The sequence below is a fragment of the Tachypleus tridentatus genome, chromosome 13 (assembly GCF_004210375.1).
Source record: "Tachypleus tridentatus isolate NWPU-2018 chromosome 13, ASM421037v1, whole genome shotgun sequence".
In the NCBI taxonomy this organism is placed as follows: domain Eukaryota; kingdom Metazoa; phylum Arthropoda; class Merostomata; order Xiphosura; family Limulidae; genus Tachypleus; species Tachypleus tridentatus.
This window is the reverse complement of record NC_134837.1, coordinates 153,846,524-153,869,369: the sequence shown is the minus strand read 5'-3', so window position 1 is coordinate 153,869,369 and position 22,846 is coordinate 153,846,524. Positions and strand designations below refer to the sequence as shown.

The 22,846-nt window shown below is 29.8% G+C and overlaps 1 protein-coding gene across 7 annotated transcripts in view; it reads left to right on the top strand.

Annotated features, from left to right (window-relative positions):
- CycC (cyclin C) overlaps positions 1 to 22,846 on the top strand; it is a 103,215-nt gene that overhangs the window by 62,463 nt on the left and 17,906 nt on the right. For 5 of the 7 annotated variants that reach the window (XM_076483665.1, XM_076483668.1, XM_076483669.1 and 2 more), the window contains exons 8-10: positions 2,375 to 2,442; positions 6,976 to 7,055; positions 11,807 to 11,925. In XM_076483665.1, coding sequence (XP_076339780.1) covers positions 2,375 to 2,442; positions 6,976 to 7,055; positions 11,807 to 11,925 — 267 coding nt within the window. Of the gene's footprint in view, positions 1 to 2,374; positions 2,443 to 6,975; positions 7,056 to 11,806; positions 11,926 to 14,657; positions 15,834 to 22,846 lie in introns of those variants that run through there. The other 2 variants (XM_076483667.1, XM_076483672.1) reach the window with 1 other exon arrangement.

Here is a 22,846-nt window from a genome sequence, read left to right as displayed (position 1 = left end):
TCAACAGAATATGCAAGGAAGGCGTCTTCTAAAACAATGAACAGTATGATCTACACAGGCTAGAAAACGAAATCACGGGACCTATGGTTTATATACCTGCTGGGAATCCCAAGTAAGCAGTGAATACACGTGGTTCTAGCCTCAACTGGGTCTACAGGCCTGTGTGATTATGATAATTAGTCACGAGGGTATATTGTTTACGTCTTGTTGACAAAGCTCGCCTGCCACTCTGAGCCTTCAAGTCGACTGCGGTCGCCAATTGCACCAAAAAGGTTATTCTTTAACATCAGAATTTTAGAAAAAAAATAGAAACACAGATTTATTATTATTATTTTTACTATACAGTTAATAATAGACTGTATATTTTTCTTTTCCTCTCACAGAAGTATAAGTGATTGACCTATGTCTTATTGTCTTCTGCACTTCATCCAAATTAAACTGTGATGGCAGCATTTTTTGCTCAGAAAGTTATATAACAATTTTCTTTTGTTGTTTGATTTACAACATATGTGCTTGCAAAGTGTTTTAACTGTGATGTATTTTACTTTAGTGAAATAATAATTAACTTCATAAATAATAATTGCATATGATTTTTTCAAAAATCATCTAACCTGTCTCTGTAACTTTTATTTGCTATAAACATGTAAAATAGAAATATTCACTTGAAAACAAAGGTGGAATGTTAAAATGCTTTCACTTTGTCATTTGTTTATAACATTTTTTTTTAAGTCTTCCATCTTTAATTAAATTACCACCCCTTCAAGAAGTGTGAAATTTAATATAAATTGCTTATTATATATATTGCTTAAACCACAAGTTTGTAACCTTCAATTTTATTTGTTTGAAACAGGTCACAAAATACATAAGATAAAATTCTTCTACACTAACCTAAACCTAAGAAAGAAATCATCAAAGCAAATTATCTCTTATTAAACCATTATAATGGTCCTTACAACATCAGCTGCATTTGGCAAGGTATGTTCAGCTGACGTCTCATATACCTATATCCTTACACCTGCTGACATCATTCCCATCACATTTATTTAATCCACATGTAATATGGATTTGTAACATTTATAAAGTTACTTTGCAGCTATATATAAACTCTATATTGCTTAGTGCATTTAATTCATGTGTAATATGGATTTGTAACATTTATAAAGTTACTTTGTAACCATATATAAACCCTATATCACATAGTACAGGTCATACCTAAAGAGGACAGACCAGTGTTTTTTTATACATGTTTTACATATATTTAAGATCAAATGTTACGTTTGCCAGAAACAGTGTAATGGCTCTTAATGTGTTTTATTGTTATTGTCTGGCTTGGGAAATACTACTTCACACAACAAAATAAAAACAAAGCAAAAAACTTATTTAATAAAAGAAGTATAAACTGTGAGTATAAGTTTTTGTATCTTCATGGTCAGGAAAAGAAGAAACAGACTTGGTCAATTTATTTTATGTTTTTCAATCATTCTTTTGATTATTCTTGAATGATGTCTCTGATGATACTGAAATTAAGTACATTATTTCCGTAGAGGAAGATACAGAAAAAATATACTGTAAGCAAAAAATTATGCAAATAAGGTATGAAAACTTTGAAATGAAAATAAGTATAGGTTATACTTTTCCAAATGGGCTGAATCCCACTTTATATAGTTATCATTACCAGGTTGTGGAAGATATTCATGTTGAAACTGTTGGAGTTTCTTAATGTTGTTATGTTCATTCAACTTCAAACCTGTTTTTATTCTCTTCTTCATAAGTGAATTTGATGATAGAGTGAATATTGTTTACATATTGTAGAAATGACTGTACATGTTTGTTGTTTTGAAATAGTTCAGGTATTAGTCAAAGTATGCAAAAATTTCAAATTCAATCCGTCTTTGTCAGATATCAACACTTGCCTTACTTGACTATTAGAACACCCACAAAATACTTATCATGAGCAACATAAAACATTTACACACAAAAAAAACTTTCCCTCATTGTATATCTTCTTGCTAGAATGTTTTGAACAGCTGTTACTGCAATTTTTATAATGTATATAAAAAAAAAAACTTTAAATATTTAATTTTGGGAACATTCTCTTTCTGTTAAGATCCTTAAAAATCACAGTTTTGTTTTGAAAAGCCTCTTACATTTTTTTTGTAAGTTTGTGTGAACTGTGCAGGGGTATAGCATCATTATTAAGGATGAAATGTATAGATTTTAAAATACATTTAATCAGTGCTTTTTGAGAATGTATTTTTAATAAATATATTAAGTGTTAATAAAAATTTTAAGTAAAAATATCAGTTGATTTTTCAGTACTACATACATGTTTGATTGAAATTGTTTTTAAACATGTCTTTACTTATTTCCATAGGAAAGTTGTTAATGACAGTCTAAGAACTGATGTATGTCTTTTGTATCCCCCTCACCAAATTGCACTTGGTAAGCTTCTCTATAGAATTATTTTAACCTCTTTTTACACATGAGCTAGTTACATCTTTAGTTTGTGTTCTTTTAATTGCACTAGACTATCAAATTATGATTCAATCTTACACATTTTAGTCAGTTTTTTAAATAAGCCAAGCTTTTTCTTCCAGATTTCTTTTTTAATTGTGTGAATATCTAATATTAATTTAAAGGTCCTTGAAATTTCTTTAGGAAAAAATATTGTATTGTTGAATTATATTTTTATTAAAATTGTTCTTATTTTTATCTATCAGTAAAGAATTGTACCATACTGTATTTCATATCAGACAGGCAGTGCTACACATAGCACTGTGTAGGAATGGCTCATATTGTTCGTCAAAATGGTATTTTAAATATCTCTTCATTAGGTCATAAGAACTGTACAATACTATTCAGTGTTTCCTTTTACAACAGTATTTGTGCAATGTCTGTAAATATTATATCTATCAAAGCAAAAGTTTGAACTTTTTGTTCTTTCTTCTGATTCTTTTTCATTAGATAATACTCAAAAACCAAAACATTGGTATGTACCAATTTCACTGGGGTGACATAGTTTCAAATGGAGTATCCACTTTTATAAGTATTGTTAAGTAGTAGTTATTGAAAAGAAAGAAAAAAAATCAAAATGATGTTATCACTATATTCTTGAAGTTAGTTTTCATGTAGAAATTTGGTGTTCTTTGAAAACTTTAAAGTACAGTTTGAAGTGAAAACTACCAGTGAATGACAGATAAACAATAAATATTAGGGTTGGAACCTCATTGTATTTTGAACTTTCTTGTAAGTACTACTTTGTTATGTCTATTGAAGTATTGCATTAAAAAACTTTTCATGGTAGCACTGTTATGTAGGAATGAGACAAATGCCATCCTTACTATCTTGTTTGAATTGTTTTTGACTGATTTATATTGGCCATCCCTACATTTACCCCCTTCCTTCAAAGGTTTTTTTTAATAGTCTTTATCAGATTATTTTTATATTAGTTCTATATTTGGCACATGGGACTATTAGAAATTTTCTGTAATGTTTTTTTCGGAAAAGGGTTGAAAGGAGGGGGGTCACATTAATAACAGTTTTCATGGTGTAGTACTATAAAAAATGTTTAACTCATTGTTACCCATAAAACATTTTAAAACAATTGTAGTTCCCACCTCTTCTGTCTCAGTGGTAAGTCTGAGGACGTACAATGCTATAAATCAGATTTTGATGACACATGCCTCCCTCCCTTTCCCTCCCCATGTTCCTTTGTGCTCAACAACAAATAACTTGTGAAAAGTTTTGTTTTTACTGTGCTTATGGAAATGCATGTTGTATAAGCACAACTGCCAACTTACAGCATGTGTAAAGTTATTTCAATATCTTTTTTTACATTATGATTATATTTTTTGTAGCTTTAGGCCATCTTATTTTTTGTAATTTGTATATCTAATATGCTGCAAGTGTAGAAGTAAATATTTCATAATGATAACACTTACAAATTTTCTATCTGTATGTACTAAAACTAATAGTATCCATGATTTTTGCATTTAAAGGTAAACCACTAATATATTGAGAAAAGATTGTTAAAAAGCACTAATAATATCAATAAAATCACTATTTTGTGATATTGTTTTCCTAGGAAGTTTAATTTTTTACAATGGGTTTAATAGGAAAAAATCAGGCCAGTATAAAAAAATTGCAATGATTTATGAATAATGTTGCCTTTCAATGGGACTTATTACATTCAAATCATGTAATTTTTCTAACTTTACTGAAATATATAATAGTTTATAAGAACTTTAAAGTTATTGTATTTTTACACAACTGGAATAGAAATTATTAAACTTAATATTAAAAAAACAAAAAAAAACATTGTTTGTATTCACTAGCATTAGGTAAGTAATATTAAAACCATCATAAAGCTTCACTCCAGCTACATATTTAGTTATTGTACAATTACAGTAACAAAAGTAAGGTAATTACGAATGTAAATTAACTGAAAACATAAATTAGGCCCTTGAAAGATAATCTCAACACTTCATTAACCCTACTCTTGAATGAAATGGTATATGAGCTAGAAATGTACACTGACTTCTTCATGTCATTTAGAAAGATATATTTTTCTGTAGAATGATAAAAGCCAAAAATAAAGCCCACATTCTGTCTAAAATAAAGAGTGAAAAAAAAGTATTGAAGGATTCACAGCACATTTCAATTTGAACCCAAGATATAACATGCAGATGCTTTTCATCTGCTTTCGTATATTATGTTGTTTCTCATGGACAAAATAGCTGTGTGCTCATCATAAATGCTATAAATAAAAGTAAATGAACATTTCTAATTTGTGAACATCAGTTACAACATAAGTGCTATTTTTTATTTATTTACATTTAAACAAATTGCCACACAAAAACTCCATTTAAAGTACAAATTGAACACTAAACAATGAATTGTAGTAGTAATTTAGTATATAGTTCAATTTTATGTACGTATATATATGTGTAATCATAAGTAGCTAGCTGTGTTTAAATGTGTGTGTGTATATGTACATGCATACACACACATATAATCCACTAACTCTTTTTCTATTTGATATATCTGTTTAGTCTTGACTGATTTTGACAAATCTATTTTGGTACTTTATTTTTCCATCAGCAGTCAATATTTCTGGCTGTAAATCATTAAAAAATGCTAAATAAACTAAAAAAAAAGACCTGTGTGACCTTATGACCCTGTCTTTTCAAACTGACATCAGGTCAGGCTAACAATATTCTTGTTTGAAACCAATTTATATCTGCTAGGTATCTCTCCTTTTTCAATAAATTATTGTTTTTTGGTAGATCAGTGGAAAGTTTAGAGAATTACAGTAATAAAGTTCAGGGTTTGATTCCCCAGGGTGGACTGAGAGCTGATAGCTCATTGTATAGCTGTATGCCAAATGATATCATTAACTTACAAGTTATTTTATATATGTTCATCATTTGAATCTGGTACACTTAATAATATTTAATGAATAAGGATTGGAGTCACTACAGAAATTTGGTATTGCTATAGAATTCTAAACCTAATATGGCCTACCTGATGTGTTTTCATGGGAGAAGACTGCCATAGCTTTTTAACAATATAATTTGGCATGGAAACATTTTCATATTTTCAGGAGTGAAAAGATTATATAAAGAAACTATAAAAGAAATTTGTAGAACTATGGTTTTTAATTCTTCTTATCTTCTCACTACATTCCATTGTTTGTTTCTGCCTGGATCAAGTATTCAAACTTTCCAACTAAATAGTAAATTACTCTTCACACCATTTGATTAACTCCCCAGTGATGGAAGTAGTTAATAATCTATCTAATGATGTTTAAACTGTGCTCATAGCTATTTCCAAAGGAGGGCTTCATAAGTGACTTCAGATGGCATGGTGCAAGATTATAAAAATATGGAAACATATGCTGCCCCAATAAAATTTGTGAAAGAGAAGGAAAATCATGTGAGAGCCAAGGTGTAAAGGATAATGTTGAGTGTCTCATTAAAAAAGAAAAAACAATTTGATGCTTTAAGATTGTTTATTTCTAGTATTAAACTGTATTCTATACATCAATATGCACTACAGAAGTAAAATATTGGAAGTGGAACCTTTAGCTTGAAAATTTAAAAAGCCTAGATATTCAAAATGTTTAGGATGTTCTTGTTGTTTGGCTGTGAATGTGGTGAATTATCAGTTCTGCTTGTTTGAATTGGAGAGGTGGGAGAAGCAACCAAAAGGTGCATTGCCAAGTACTAATAATGCAACAAATGGTAGAAGAAAACAATCATGGCCAAATTACAATTGAGAATGTGGTGAATATCAGTAATGAAGTTGTGAATGATGAAGGTGATGATGTGGAGTTTATTGAAAATATTTTAGCCTTAACTGAAGATAGTGATGATGAAGGTGAAGAAGGCAAAGAAAATGAATACATCATGAAGGAATGCAGAGATGTATATGAGAAATCCTTATCAGTGTCTTCATTTGGTATCATTACTGAAATGTATTTCAAGCTTGATTTTTGGTGATTCTATTTGTAGTACAAATTGTTACCCAGTTTACCTGTGTGGCAAGTGTTAAATTTGTTCATTGAAACTAAAATTTTTTTACTTTATTTTAAATTATATTTTTATAATAAAACCCATTGTTATTTAAGTGTCAAGAAATTTTAAGTGTTACAGTCTTTCAAATGATTTCTTGTTTATAAAATAACACAAAGGATGGACTTAAAGGAAACTTGACTTTTTTTTTGTTTCTTTTAATATAAACTCACTTGAGTAAATGCTTTCACCTTAAATGTTATTTGAAAAAAAAATATCTTGAGTGTCAAGTTTCTGATGCCAAAATGTTTTTTAAACAGTATTTGAGTTGGCTTGCCAGTCTTATATATAGGGTCATCTGAAATCAAAAGTAACTGGAATTATGTTTTCATATAATAAGTTGCTATTACATTTATTCAATTCTCTATATTTATGACAGAAATATTACTTGTTTCTTTTGCAGCATGTTTGCACATGGCCTGTGTCATCCTTCAGAAGGATTATAAACATTGGTTTGCTGAGCTTAATGTGGATATGGAAAAGGTGTGTACTGATCAACAAAGAAGATATCTTTCACTATTTAATCAAAACATAAATTGTGGTAGTATTGTTATTAGAAAGTCATAGGTCACAGTTAAGGTTTTTGGTAATGTTTTGAAATATATGTATTCAGTTTTGGTATATCTGACATAAATAATTTTGTTACGTACAATTCCGATTATACTGAATACCACTTACTGTGATTGCTTCGGGACATAGTGGAATTGATAACATTAACTGATGAAATAAAAGTTCAGCATTTAGAATAATGTGTATTGATACAGGGTAGTAAATATATTATCTAAAAGCTTGAAAGCTGTTGTTTTTTTCATATTTATTTTCATATTTAAACAGTTATAGAGAGGAACAAGAATTTAAAAAAATAATTAAAAGTTGATCATCTACTACTTTTTAGAGTAATTCAGTAATAAAACTTTCATATATATTTACACTGTTTATGAAACTCAGCTTTTTGCCAAGTCACAAAATTTGAAGTGCCTCTCATTTCAGCACTTATTGAAGGTTTTTCAACTTTGTGCTCCCATCTCAGTGTTAGGTCGATTTAAAAAAAAAACATTTACACAAAAGACGTTGGGAAATTTTTAACTGCATTGCTTGCATTATGCTGACAAATTTTTTAACATGTCATAGCATTTTAAAAGAGCAAGTATTTCTTTAAAGGTTAGATCTTTACATTTCTTATGCTCTTCTTTCATTATTTCTGGGATCACCATTTTTCATGAAGGAACGAAAACAACTGTACTGTAATTATGGAAAGGAAATGTGAGAGCATAGGGGATCATAATGACAACTTAGTCATGCTTTATTTTATAGTGAACCTTCCTGATGTCACTTGACCTTGAGATGGTTAAGCTTATTAAAAGCAATAAAACAGCACTGATTACAATGAATGATGTATTTCCAATGTATTTTTATATTTTTTTTCAAATTGTTTGCTTAAAATGTTTATACAAAGGTAACATTGTGATCACAGTAGGTGGCATCCAGTGTATAAGGTATTATATGCTTAAGACTCATTTTTAATCTTTTTCTAAATGGTGTAGAGACATATAATGTTTTTATATAATTTTGTAAGTGTTTATCACATAATCTCATTAAAGTGCTTATAAAGAGCATTTTCTGCCTGCAATTTTCAAGTAGTATTAATTAGGACCTCAGCCTTAATTTCTAACATTGTATTATGATTCTGATGATTTCAAGTATTAATTTCTTGCATGTTATGGAGTTATATGGTCTTAATATAGAAATGCTTTTCTTGATATTTGGCTCTTTATTGTCCTTGTGGTAATGCCCAAAACTTGACAAAGGGAGATGTTCTATTGCAAATTATTTGATATAGTATCAAGGTTTTTTCTTCATACACATTAAAATGACCTATATATAAATATATTAGTGCTTTTGTTAGACAAAATGTAAGTACTGTCATTCAGCATACATAATATCATGGGAACCTTTGTTTAAATTTTAATAAATCACAAAAGTGCTAGTAAAGATGCAGAGGAAGAATAACTACAATTGTGATCACTTTAGATTTTATTTTACATTTTTTTTGCTACGACTTAAGCTGAATGTTGTTAAAAATTATATTTAAACCGATGTAATTGGATGTTAAGTATAATAGAAAATTTGCAAGGCTTCTTAAAGAATAGCCCAAGACTTGGCAGTGGTTGGTGTTGACTAGCTGCCTTCCCTCTAGTCTTACACTACTAAATTAGAGATGGCTAGCAGAGATGGCCCTCATGTAGCTTTGAGCAAAATTAAAAAACAAAAAAAAACTTTCAGCTTGACACATAAAATTTTCAAAATTTAATGCACATGTGTAGTCAGTCCTGTTATGTTTCTGAAGCTTTATGTAAGTTTTTCTGCCATGTAGTTCTGTCCAAGTAAACCACAAGTTGGATTTCAAAGCATGTTTAAAATATCAAAATTTTAGCAAAGGTTATTTAATCTGTTTCATTAGTATTAGACCTGTTGACCTGTAGTCAATTTATTAAGTGCAATTACAAGCTTGTATAGTCACTTTTATTTTAAACAAATGTTAATATATTTTGAATAGATAATAGTCAATAAATATTAGTACATTGCAAAACCTACTACAGATTTATTAACCCCCTTCCATGAAAAACTTGAAATTACATTTATATTCAATTTTGATATGTATTGGGTGACCCTGTAATTTTATTCAAACCAAAATAGCAAGTTTAATTATTGGTGGAAATATTACATTTTGTATATCTGAGACAATATTGTAGTTCTATTTGTTATTTTTATTATTATTAAATATAAAATGTTAGTGGCCATGCTGTGACTTCAGAGTGCTTCACATTATTAACCTACTAAGAGATCTTCAAATGTCTTCTGTCAAATTAGTATATTTATTGCAACAGTAATTCTTTAAATACAAGATATGTATAATAACACATACAAAATGTTATCAGGTACGAGATGTGCAAGTTCACTTGTATTTAGGTCATACTTTATAAAATTTGATTAATGTTAAGCCCAAGTTTGATAAAAAGATAATACTATATTGTGTATGTTTTTTACATTAGCTTAGTTTGGACTAAACTACACTATCTATAAATAAACTTCAAATGTTATTCTAGGAGTTAATATCAGGCCTTTTTGAAAACTTTCAGGGTTTTAATATTATTGTACTAAATTCTTAATAGAGAATATTCACATTTACTTTTTATTCATATCATGTGTGCACACCTTATTATCTAAATATGCATGCATGCATACTATTTCTGTAATACACACAAACAAGGCAAAGTAGATGCATCGCAAAAATAATTGGTGATATGTAAAGGTTCAATTAACTCAAAACATATTCAACAGTGTGTGTCAGAAAAGTTGACAAATATATCGGGTTGTGTTGATTTTGAAATATTTCTACTTAAAGTACTGAACTTTAAAATAATTTTACTAAGTGGAAGCAGTTTGTAGTTGGTTGAAGAAAAACATCCCAAAGTTGTGCAGAAATTATTAGTCTGAACATTTCAAAAACTTGTTTCTTAAGAATGCCAACCATGTAATAAGTAAATTTCAAGTATCAAGTCTTACAGCAAATACGAGGTCTGTTCAAAAAATACGTGGACTGTTTGAATTGCGCGGCTCCAGTTGGTTCCAGGGGAATCCGCTTGGTGTCGCTAGGTTGCACAGATCAGCTGATTACGACTTTATTTTCCAATTGCAGATATCTTCATTTGTGTATTAGCTACACGGTTTTAAGTGAAGTGCAATTTTTTCGTTTGGCGGATTTCAGAATGAATGACCTGAAGGAGCAATGACTTGCTCTGAAATTTTGTGTTAAACTTGGAAAATCTGCGACTGAAACTTTTGCTATGCTTAACACGGCTTACGGTGATGTTGCTATGAAGCGTACGGCATGTTTCAAGTGGCATGAACGTTTTAAGGATAGTTGACAGTCCATTGAAGATGATGAGCGTCCTGGACGTCCTTCCACGTCAACTGACGACCCACACGTCGACAAAATCAACACCCTGGTGCGGGCAAATCGACGTCTGACTGTCAGGGAGCTTGCTGAAGAGTTTGGGATATCAGTTGGATCTTGTTATGAGATTTTGATTGAAAAATTGAAGATGCACCATGTTGCTTCGAAATTTGTGCCTCAGAACTCGTGAGTTTTTGGCCAAACACTCGATCACTGTTCTTCCCACCCCCCTACTCACCTGACCTTGCTCTTTGTGATGTTTTCTTGTTCCCCAAACTCAAAAGACCCTTGAAAGGAAGAAGATTTGAGACGATTCCCGAGATTAAGGCAAATGCGACGAAGGAGCTGGAGGACATTACAAAAGAAGCGTACCAGGACTGTTTCAACAAGTGGAAACACCGTTGGGATAAGTGTGTGCGTTGGGGAGGAAAATACTTTGAAGGGGTCCCAGACCTATAACTTCTAAATAAAGTACATTTTGTTTTATGACGTCAGTCCGCGTATTTTTTGAACAGCCCTCATATATCAAATCAGAGGGAAAAGCAAAATGGTTTAGCACTGCATATCTGGCAATATAGCAAAACATTAAATTTAATGGTTCCAAAAGGTTTTAGTATGTGAAAAATGGAAAACTGGATTACAAGGAATTTCATTCTTAACTTATATTTAAGAGGAGCTTAAAATGAATTTTGTTCATTAAATTTTAATTTATAGTTAAATATATTACATATTTTAATTATCATGATAAAATATTTGTGCACTGATTTTTCAGTCCAAAATGTTTTTCCATAATTAATTGATTAGTAATAACTAAATTAAATTAAAACCCTTTTACTTTTTCTCTTTGTTTTTATGCATATCTTATGGTAAGACTGATGTTAACACATCCAATTAGAACATTTTTGATAGGCAAGTGTAAATCAAGGCAAACCAATTACTTATTTCCATTATAGTTGAGATAACTGGTAATGGTACTTATTTGTAGTATGTTACCTAAATGTTTAACTTCAGATGTGTAATTCTTTTACTAGTCAATTTTATTTAGAGTTGTTTTGGTGTATATATATTTCCATGTTAGGTAAGATATTCTTAACATATATATCTTGTGTTTTTGGTTTAAGTACTTAAGATGCTAGTTTAAGACATTTAGTTCAATGTGTTTTGGGCTTTATTATTTATTCCAGTCTTATAAATTGGTATTTAATCTTAATATTCTTTTTGATTTTCTATATTGTGTGTAGCATTGGTTGGTTTAAGTAGACTTCATGTTTTCTAGATCCTGGAAATCACTCGTCAGATACTGAACCTTTACGATCTGTGGAAAAACTTTGATGAAAAGAAAGAAATTCCAGCCTTGCTGGCCAAGATGCCTAAGCCTAAGGCTCAGCCGTCCAGGTAAACTTCACTGACACCACATCTCTTCATCTTTGTTACACAGTCACACCTGATTATAGAACAACCTCGTAGTCATTCAAGCAAATGTTTCTCAATCTTTTGATCCCTCAAAAAATTTTTTGTTTATTCAGTCCATTACCTTCCAGTACCTTGGTTTCATAAAAGTTCATTTTAGTGTCCCTTATAGAACCACTTTTTAGTTGTTTGCCTAAACGTTTTTGTTACTTTAATAGTCTCTTTTAAATCATCTTTACTTGTATTTGCTCAAATACTTCTGAGTACTCTAGTCGCTCTAAACATCTTCTTGCAATAATTTAGTCAAATTCTTACTGATATTGTAGTCACTTATGAATAGATATTTTAAAATTTCTTGTATACTTGTTCTTGGAGGAACAAGTAAATGCCTCAATACCTTGTGGTTCACTGAACAGCAACGTACAGTTTAGCAAAATTTGTCTCTATAGTATTTATATGTCAGACTATAATAAAGTTTCTAAGATTAAAGAGCACAGTAAGATCTTTAATTGCATGAATGTCATCTAATCATTTATACCATTCATTATTGCAAAAACAAAGATGACTCCATAATAAATAACCACCTGTAAAACAAGATGTATTTCTTAGTTATTCATGCTTTTAATTTTTTAACTGTTATACTTTAAACTGAACCTAATCAGCCATTACTTTTGCAGAAGAAATCACGTAACCCATCCACTTATGTATTTTGAGGGTATAGATATACAATTACATGGTTGAATAATCCAGTCATTAAGACAGTCATACAGCTTTTATACATTTTATTTATATATATATGAAGATCGCATTCATAAGCCTGGATTGCTGTATGGGAAAGGAAGAGAGAAAAAAAAACAATACTTTTGTTTTAATGTTGGAGATAATTTAGACTAGAAAAATATAAAACTACAATTAATTTAGTAGTAAATATTTAATAGTTACAATAAACATGCTCTCATTATAAGTAAGTCTTTTGTTAAGAACTTGTTTGTACTCAGTTTAACAAGTGCTTTATTCATACAATATAAATTGTAGGCCAATCATTGTTATGTAGCTTATAAAAGAGTGTGGTGTGTAGCTTACCAAAAAGTCCAAACTTATTATACTTTTTATGGTATGAACCATATATTTAATTTTGCTCAAAAAGATTATATAGCATATTTTTTACACGTTGATGTTAGTACTTTTTTTAACCATGCATGAATTGTGTATAGTTTATGGAAGGTAGAATTATCCCTTTTCAAACAACACTTTTATCTGCTGACCAAAAACTCTGCAGTTTGTTCTCAGGATCATCTGATATCATTTGGCATTTAATTCTTCAGACACTTCTTAAGTGGGTTCCTTACAGAATATAGCTCACATCTCATTGCTCTAAAATTGGACCAACAGAGTAAGTGAAGTGACTTTCTTCCCTCCACAGATACGAATATCCACTTGTCAAGAATGTAGTAGTGATGGGTTGTACACTAATCAGAATGATTCCAGTTGTCCTTGGGGTAATTTTCTGTTTGCCGGTTCCTGCCTTTCCATAGTAAGCATGGTAGTAGAGTGCACATCCACATGTGGCAACATTAAATTCAGCAAAAACACTCTGAATTTACATCAAAAATAATTTTAGGCATGTTTTATATTTGTAACAATTAATACTTGAATGTTTGAAATGCTTTGGGACTACTTTTTTTTAACCATTATGGTGTACTAAGAAGTTTTAAAGAGTGTTGAGTGGTCTAGTACAAAGTAGCTATTACATGACTGAATAGTGGGACAGTTTAACATTATCAGTTTTCCACATTTACATTACCTTATAATCTGTCCTATTATTTTTATACAGATCACATTTTGCATCTCTCAGAGTGCTGATACACCATTTTGGTGCATTTTTGTGTTTATTGGCCTTTACAGAGCATGTTGGGCTTGCTATTCCACATTTTCAAGGAGTGTTTGAAAATGTTTGGTTGGACACTATATGGGTAAAATTACTTTCCTAAGGTTATTGTTTTAGTTTTATTTTATTTAAGTGTAATTATTTTTATTATAATATGGTTAATGTTTAAATGTTCTTGGTTGCATTAAATAAACCAGTGTCAGGTATGAATTATTTAAGTTATGAATATTCCATTCCATTTTGGTCAAAAACAGTCAAGATTCCATTTGAAAAGATTGTATGGGCTCAAACAAATATTTGATCATACTGAAACTTTTAGCAATGAAGTTGTGACAAAGGTTGTAATTACAGTTGAAAAACCTATAAAATGGAATACATTTTCACTCAAAATAATTAAAAACGTGCTTTATTATTTTAGTTTCTCATATGGGCTAGCTCACAGTTAGTCAGAAACAAAACGTCCAAGTAACTAGTCTATTATAGGGTGACATTTTGTGGTTTTTCACAGATAACTGATTGTGCAAATTCAAGAAATGCACAGAGTAATCCTTCTTTGAGAAATTTGACTATCATTTTCAGAGTACTACAGCTTAAAGACAGAGTAAGTGTGTCTTAATTTGTATTGGTCTTTACAGACATAATTGAGTTTGTGATTTATCAAACTGAGATTTGATTCATGTTTCTTTAAAAGCCTTTTCTGCTGTTCCTTGCATGCATTGTTATTTCAGACTACCTTCTGAAAAACATTACAGCCTCATATACTTGTACATACCCCATGGCTGTTCTAGCCAGTTGTCTTATGGACATTTAAGACAATTATTTGTTGTAGATATCCAAGCCTCTCACAGAATAATCTACCTTGAGTATTCAAGATGACTGCCAGTAGCCAAGACCCTCAGAGAATCGAGTATTGTAGGTGTCACCAAGATGATCCCTGAGCTTCACAGAAACTACATTCTTTTTATTCAAGGCAACAGTTTGTAGTTACCCAAGTCTCAAACTGTTTCAGTGTATCCCAGCTTGTGTCTTATTATGTCATAAGGTTGAGTTTGTAATTCTCTCTTAAATTTTTGGTGTACACAGTTTGATGGTACTGCTGGACGATAATATTGTATAGTGGTGTATTTGTAACATTGGGTTTGTATGTAGATGTTATTCATTCTGTCAGAACAGATGACTTAAATCTTCATTTTTTAAATCTTTAAATCATAAAAGCAAAATGTTTTTTTCCTAACATTTCAAATAATATTTAGTGCCACAAATTTTCAAGAAATTCCATTGGTGCCATTAGTTACGGTAAACACACAATATTTTATGCTTTCACAAATAATTGTTTTTAAGAAGTTATGTAATTCTTTGCAGGAAATGGTTGAAAATTATGAAAGCCTAAGATGTTGCATGCTAGCTTCCATTCACTAAATTGTAAAAAAAATTCTTTTTAAGTTGGCAATTAAAAAAATTATAATTTGCAGTTTGATATTCTTGTTTTTAAAAAATGCATTGATAACTTCAGTTTTTACATTTTCTTCCTGATCTAACTGACTTTGTATTTAACATTCACTGTCAAAAGTCCAAATACATTTTGCATATATTTAGTGCACACACACTGGATTCAACTGTTGTAAGAAAAAATAATTTAATCTAAAATAGTACAAAAAATGTATATATATAGTTTTTCTGTGGGATTGTGTGTGTATTGAGTGGCATCCATGGACTTCTCCTGAAATGTATGCATAAAAAATTCCCTTTAGTTTCAGGAAAACAAAACATCATCTTACTCCAAGATGCATCTCTTTATTGAACAAAGTTTTGGTAATCATTGGTTTATAATAGGAGGGTGGTTTTAAGAACATTAGATAGTATAAGACTGTACAGAGGTGGTATTGTGAGACAGTCAATACAATTGTATGGTAAATGAAGATTTGTGTGATACTGATAATAATAAGAAAGCTTTGTGTGTTTGCTGTATAAATCTTTCAGTCAAATAAATCTCGAGAAGAACTGATAGTGGCATCTTTTTATTATTGAAGGTAAAATATACACACTTTTCTTCCAGTTTTAAACTTGCACAAAAGGTTTGATGATTCTTTCAAGTTTACCTTGCTTTTAAAAAAAGTACACAACTAAGTACTAATAATATATCTTGGAACCAATTGCACTAAAAGATACGTGTCCTCTAGATTGTTGTTATATTTACAGCTTCCCCTCCCACCCAGAAAAGATATTTTTAGTAATAAAAGTACCTCAAAATTGCTTATCTTTGCTTGAAATCTAGTAATTAACGCCAGTAGGTTATTCAATTCGAGTTACCTTCCTGTACTCTGTAAAGTAAGTGAGCATATGAATAGTTGCAGATTGAAATTTTCTTTCAATGTAAAGTGGTCATATAATTAGTGTTGGTAGTACTGTGTGCTATATGTATTACTTTTTTTTTAAAGAGGGAGAAAAAACGATGAAGTAACACAGTTTTAAGATTGACAGATTTTATTCAAAACCAAGAATGCTTTGTGAAAGATATCAACTCTAGAAAGAAATTTTCAAAATAATGTAAATCAACATTACTATAGATTAGAGAAATACTTATTTTAATATTGAATGTCACTTAAATCAGTTTTCATGTTCAGTCTATATAGTAATGTTACAGACTTTAACAATGTTTCTTTTTCCTTTAAATTTTCAGACAAGTTGAGATAACCATCTCTTGTCCAGGTTATGAACTTAAAAAAAAAATGTGGGTGTGGATGTTATAATAATTTACACAAAATTCCTAAGTTTCACACAATTCATTTATAACATATTACAATGCTCTTTACTACCTCACCAAAAGTTTTGTATAAATAAGCTTTAATACCTTAATATATATTAGTTAAAAGATGTTATAAACTATAAGGATGACTTCATAGGAACAAGTAGTGACTGTAAGGGTGCTCTGTTACTCGCTTTCAGTACCTATGTCCTTTTGTAGTGTTTCACAGGGTGAAGTTGAAAGGTTGTTGGTTTAACTGAAAAAATGGCTGTTGGAGTTGAAACATCAGCTGAGTTTATGTAGTATTCCAATTACAGCAGTTATTGTTTTACACTTTATTCCTCCATAGAAAATGGTAGTGCACTCTCACCCACAATGTGTATATATTGTTTAATAGAAAATTCAAAAAAAAAAATTGTTTTTTATATAAAGACATAGTGCCATCTATTGATGTACTTAATGTTAACTTATGTCAAAGATAATAAATGCTCAATAACAGCAATAATTGAGGTGACAGGGGTCTGTAGACTCCAATTAATATGTCCTTTATTTCAAACTATCATTCCACAAAGTGTGGTTGAAATTGGCCCAGTAACATAAGGTTAGTTGGATAATAGACAGACGGGACATACAGAGTTTTGTGTCTTACATGTGTAAAAGATATAACAAGGTAACTGTAGTATGTAAGAGAAATACAGACCAAAGCTCTTTTTGACATGGATGTTTCATATCAATAAATAAATCACATCATTTTGTTATAAAAGTCTGCAAAATCAGGAGGCAAGAATGTTTAATCTTGGAACCAAAACTTTCTCACATAAACAAATATGAAACACAGATCACAAATTGCCATATAAATATCAACTTTAAGCTAAAGCTAGATGCACAATGTATGTTTTATAAACCATAATTAGTATACATTTCCATCATGTTCAGTAATTGTGTTTTTGCCCTTTACAACATTCATTATAAACTGACTAAAAATGTGGGTAAAATCACTCTTACAAAACACAGAGATCCATCAGTAATTAGTTTGTTTTGATGATATTGTTACTTACACTTTTCTTTAGTGGCTCACATGTTATTAGAGACCCTAATCATCAGAGCAATGGACTAATAACCAATTTAATTCTAAATAATGTAAAAATATCTGAGCAATTCTATACTGATCTTATCTGTAATTCAAGGTTAACTATTGTAAATATGAGGAATATTATTACATTAAATCAAAACTAATAACATATCGTTGATTACTTTGACCCTATTACGTGTTTTTTCAACAGTTCTATTTGTATCACATATATTGTGTGGGACTTGTTTCAAACATTTTAATGTTAAAGCAATGCAGTTTTTAGATGCATTGATTCAGAGGAACAGCTGCAACATATGTAACAACACTTTTTTTAATAATGCAAAAATTAGTTTCCAATTTTATTTTTTTAAACTGTACATTTCATGCATATAATATCAAAGGACAGAATGTAAAACATACCAATACTATTATGTCAACAGAAAAATGCTAGAAATACAGACATATAAAATTATTCAACTACTTACTGATACCTTATAGAACCTATGTAGAAGAAAAAACTTGCATTACGATCTGCTAACAACTGATCAAAACTTTTAAAAGAAAAACTAGACTCTTCAAGAAAATGTAAAGAAGTTTATTTAAAATTAATGAAAGTGGGAAAAATTTTGTTAATTTATCCAAAATAACCTTAAAGTCATTTTGCCAAAACATTGCTTGTGTCTATTGTTGGGCATAAGTTGGCCCTGCAGTGGTAGAACCATGGATTTCAATGTTGGCAAGTGAGATTTAAATCCATATAGTATAACAACATTTGTTGGCAAGTGAGATTTAAATCCATATAGTATAACAACATTTGTTGGCAAGTGAGATTTAAATCCATATAGTATAACAACATTTTCTCCACACTTGTAAGTGAATTATATGAATTTCAGTCTGTTCATTAGCATGGGTGATAGGATGTTGCTTAGCTAGTTGTCTTCCCTTTTAATCAATAGTTTAAGAGTTAGGGATAGCATCAGTAAGCTGAGTAACTCTGCCATAAATACAAGTATACAGTTTTCTTTGGGAATATTAACATATTTTTATATTTCATATTTATTTGTGCTGAAGCTACATCTGTTATTCTTGTAGACTTGTCCTTTCTAGAGTATAATGAATCTGATGCTTATTTAAAAAAAAAAAAATACAAACATGATTTATATACTAACATAGAATTTCACTAAGCATAATCATTTCTATATTGGACCCAAGAATAGTTCTCCTAACCTCACTTGTCTGGGAATGTGACAAATTTCTTACAGAACAATTCATTGTTATTTCAGTGAGTTAAAAACAAGTATTATAAATAAATCCAGTATATTTTCTACATTTGAACTGTGTTAAGAAAACCTTTTTACACTGTAATAAACTTCAAAATAATTTGTTTTCTAAATTATTACAAAATAAATGAAGAAAAAATCCAGGGATATTAAAATTTAGAACACTTTAGGCAAAATACTTAAATGGATATTAATGAACTGCAGTTATAGTATTGAACAGAATTGCATTCATAAGTTTCAAAAATGGGCAGGTTTATACAGCATGAAGTTAAAAGTTTATAAGCAGGCCTAACAAGTATAAAACAATAACATGAAGGCTTAATTTTTATTTGTTTGAATGCTAATGTCATACAATGTAGAATTATAACATGCCTGAGAAAGGAAAAACAAAGCTGGTTAGCTAAAACTGATTATAATAAAACTGAATCTTTGTTTTTTGTTAGTTTCACATTTAAGGTTTATTCATTCATAAGTTATTTGAATTATTTAAAAAAATAATACTTTGTTACTTGTTGTCTTGCACTTGTAAGTTTTAGCACCCTAAAAAAAGCTTAAATACTAACAGCACATTAAAAGGAAAACAATAAAGTTGAATATGCTACTGTATAAGATATTTGTACTGGACATCAAATGTTCATGCAGTGATTTTTAGCTTACAAATATTGTTACATAATTCAGGATGAACTATGTTGTCCTTTTAATACAGACAAACAAAACTGTTATTTTACAAAGTTGGTATTCAGATTAAATATTTTCAGCATTACACTGAATCCAGAAATGAGTAATTTAACTTATCCTGTTAATTATAATGTCAGGCATCACCTCAGCAGGTTCTCACATCAGACACTGCACAATTTAACAAATAAATCTAGAAACTGTTGTGCAGATGTGCTACTTATTATTTTTACTGAAACTTAATTTCAAGAAAATTATGTTTTATTGAACAACTTTGCAATCTATCTAAAACATTATACATGAAATATCTTATACTCAATATGAAATATTTTCAATTTTGTAGTTATTTCACTTAGAAATATTTGAAGTAAAAAACAAATTGCATATTTATGTATTCAGTTTGAAATAGTAGTTACATTTAACAAATTATCTAATCATATTTGTAAAAATACAGTGAGTTTTATTTTTGTTAGGTAAATTACAATGTGAAATGCAAGGCAATATGTTTTAATTAACTGTAATTGAAACATTACAATTCATTTCTTTGAAATATGTTGTTTGGTACTAAATGTATATTTCATATTTATTAGTGATGTATATGTATGTCTATAGTTTTACTTTGAAGAGCATAAACTTAACTGATTAATACATGGACCACTGCACAGTGGAATAATTTGAGTGAAGAACAGCACCATACTCATAGAATGCGAGATGAAATTAAAAATCATTCAGTCAGTCAAACAAAGAATTTGATTAATTTGTTTTGAATTTTGCGCAAAGCTACTTGAGGGCTATCTGCGTTAGCCATCCCTACTTTTAGAAGTGTAAGACTAGAGGGAAGGCAGCTAGTCATCACCACCCACGGCCAACTCTTGGGCTACTTTTTTACCAACGAATAGTGAGATTGATCATCACATTATAATGTCCTCACGGCTGTTAGGTTTGATAGGTATTCAAACCCGCAGACCTCAGATTACGAGTCGAGTGCTTTAATCACTTGGACATGCCGGGCCTCAAACACAGGAAGGGAATCGAATTATGCACATAAAAAGTAATCAATTTTCAAAATACATTAGTCCCCAGTCAAATATCTTAGAATGTCTCCAACCAGATAACTTAAAGAAACAGTATTAAGATGCATTTGTTTCAATTACATGTAATTTCACCATCAAAAATTTCATTTTTTTTAAACAATTAAACATTTTTCAGGCCTGTTTTAAAAACCATCAAATTCATCACTGCTTATGACAGTGTTCATGCTCTTCCATAAATCTCACTTGAGTATTAATAAAAGTATAGGAGATATTAAAGAATTACCTACATTATTATACTGTGCTTCAAAATAATAAAACAAGGGCACAGTTTAGCTTATATATGAAAGATTCTAATTCTGGAGAATGCAATGTATTAATTGGAAGCTTACCCACTTGTATTAGCATAAAACTAAATTATTGTTAATCATATTGCACACAGAGTTCATACTATTTGTCATTTACTTATCCTGTTAACAAATATGAAGTTATACCAGTTTCTATTCAAAGCAGTATTGTACTAGAAAAAGTAGCTAACATTGTTTGTGTCTCATTTTTATACTAACATGTGATTAAGCCTGTAATAATAGCTCATCACCTGGCGTGAATCTACTATTACACAGATGCACACACATATATATTTTAAATATTTATTTTTATGAAATGTCCTGCAAGGGATTGTACTAGGTTCATCAAATAATTAGGCAAATAACTGCCTAAAATTAACATAGGTAATTCTTAGCCATTAAAGGCTCACCTTTATGGTAAATCAAGTTCTAAAATAGGTAAACATGAATTAGTTTATATTAGTATCTGTAAACTTTCATTAGAAAAGTTATCTAAGTACAGATAATTTAAAAGTACAATATTGAGAATATAAATAGAGGTACTCAACAATTTAATTCATTACCACATACGAAATTAGTATTTTTTAAGTTGGATATTACTGTATCAAGCAAGTTTCTCATACTTTAATCAGTGACAATTTTAAGCTTTTACAACATAAAACTGTGGAATTTGAACAACATAAAAAAAAAAAACTTAATATTTGAAAACACTTAAACTTTTCATACTGAAAGTATATAGATTAAGTAATTGGAATGAAAGGCATATATGACTATTTCTTTAAACTCTGTCCTACAACAGTTGAATTATTGTCTCAACAAAATTGGACAAACATGCAGATTGCTTTGTACATTTTTATTTGCACAGTTATGCTTCCTCACCATGTTTGATTTAATTGCATTTGCAAAGACATTTTTCTGATTTGTAACTTCACACTTGTAACAATGGTACTATCTTTCTTTCACACTACTTTCCACATGATGGCCCATATATTGATAAATTATATTTATGCTTTCCATGCTTAAAAGTTATTAAACTGACCTATAATATGAAGTATGAATGTTGTTACTGAAACCTGTTTAATTAATTTTAGCAAACATTTTAATGAAATGTTATTTCATTAGACATTTGTACATGGAAAAGACAAAGCAGCAAAATATTATTAAAGTGCCTAGAGTAAATGGGAATAAATAATTATCTGTGCCATTATTTTGTAACTAACAATATCTTCAAATACTGTACTTTTGTTGAGTGAAAAACATTTTTATTCCTGTTATGATTTAATTTTGTATGTGCTTTACAGCACTGTTATTGTCCTTTTTTATTACTATTTCATTTTCCACTATTTGAAACAATTTTCAAAATTGGTGCATTATAAGTTGCATATTATATCGAAAAATTATTTTGCTTATAGAATGCATTTAGCTTTTTTTTTGGGACAAAATATCACTGTTAAATAACATGTTAAGGCTGTTTATAGTCTAGTCAAACTTTGTTTGTTGTTGATAATTGATGCAGCCAAAAGGCAAATTAACAGGAACACCAGACAGGGTGCAAAATATTCAATAAAAGTAAGAAATTAAGTTAGTGAACACACATTATCATCTTTATAGTAAAGCATACAATCAAACATTTTATTTGTTTTTGTTGTTCAGTCGATTCACACCATAGGTTCAGTATGTCAGCCAATGAGAATCTGTCACATTGCTCTCTATACTCTGTAACAGAAGCCTTCTATTCTTCTTGCAATAAGTACACAGAACAATCTTGTTAACAGTATTTTTATGTTGCTGAAAATGTTTCTGCAGATGGACAATAGGATATTTATGTAAGCAAGGAAAATGTTCTGTTACATGTAAAAATCCAGTC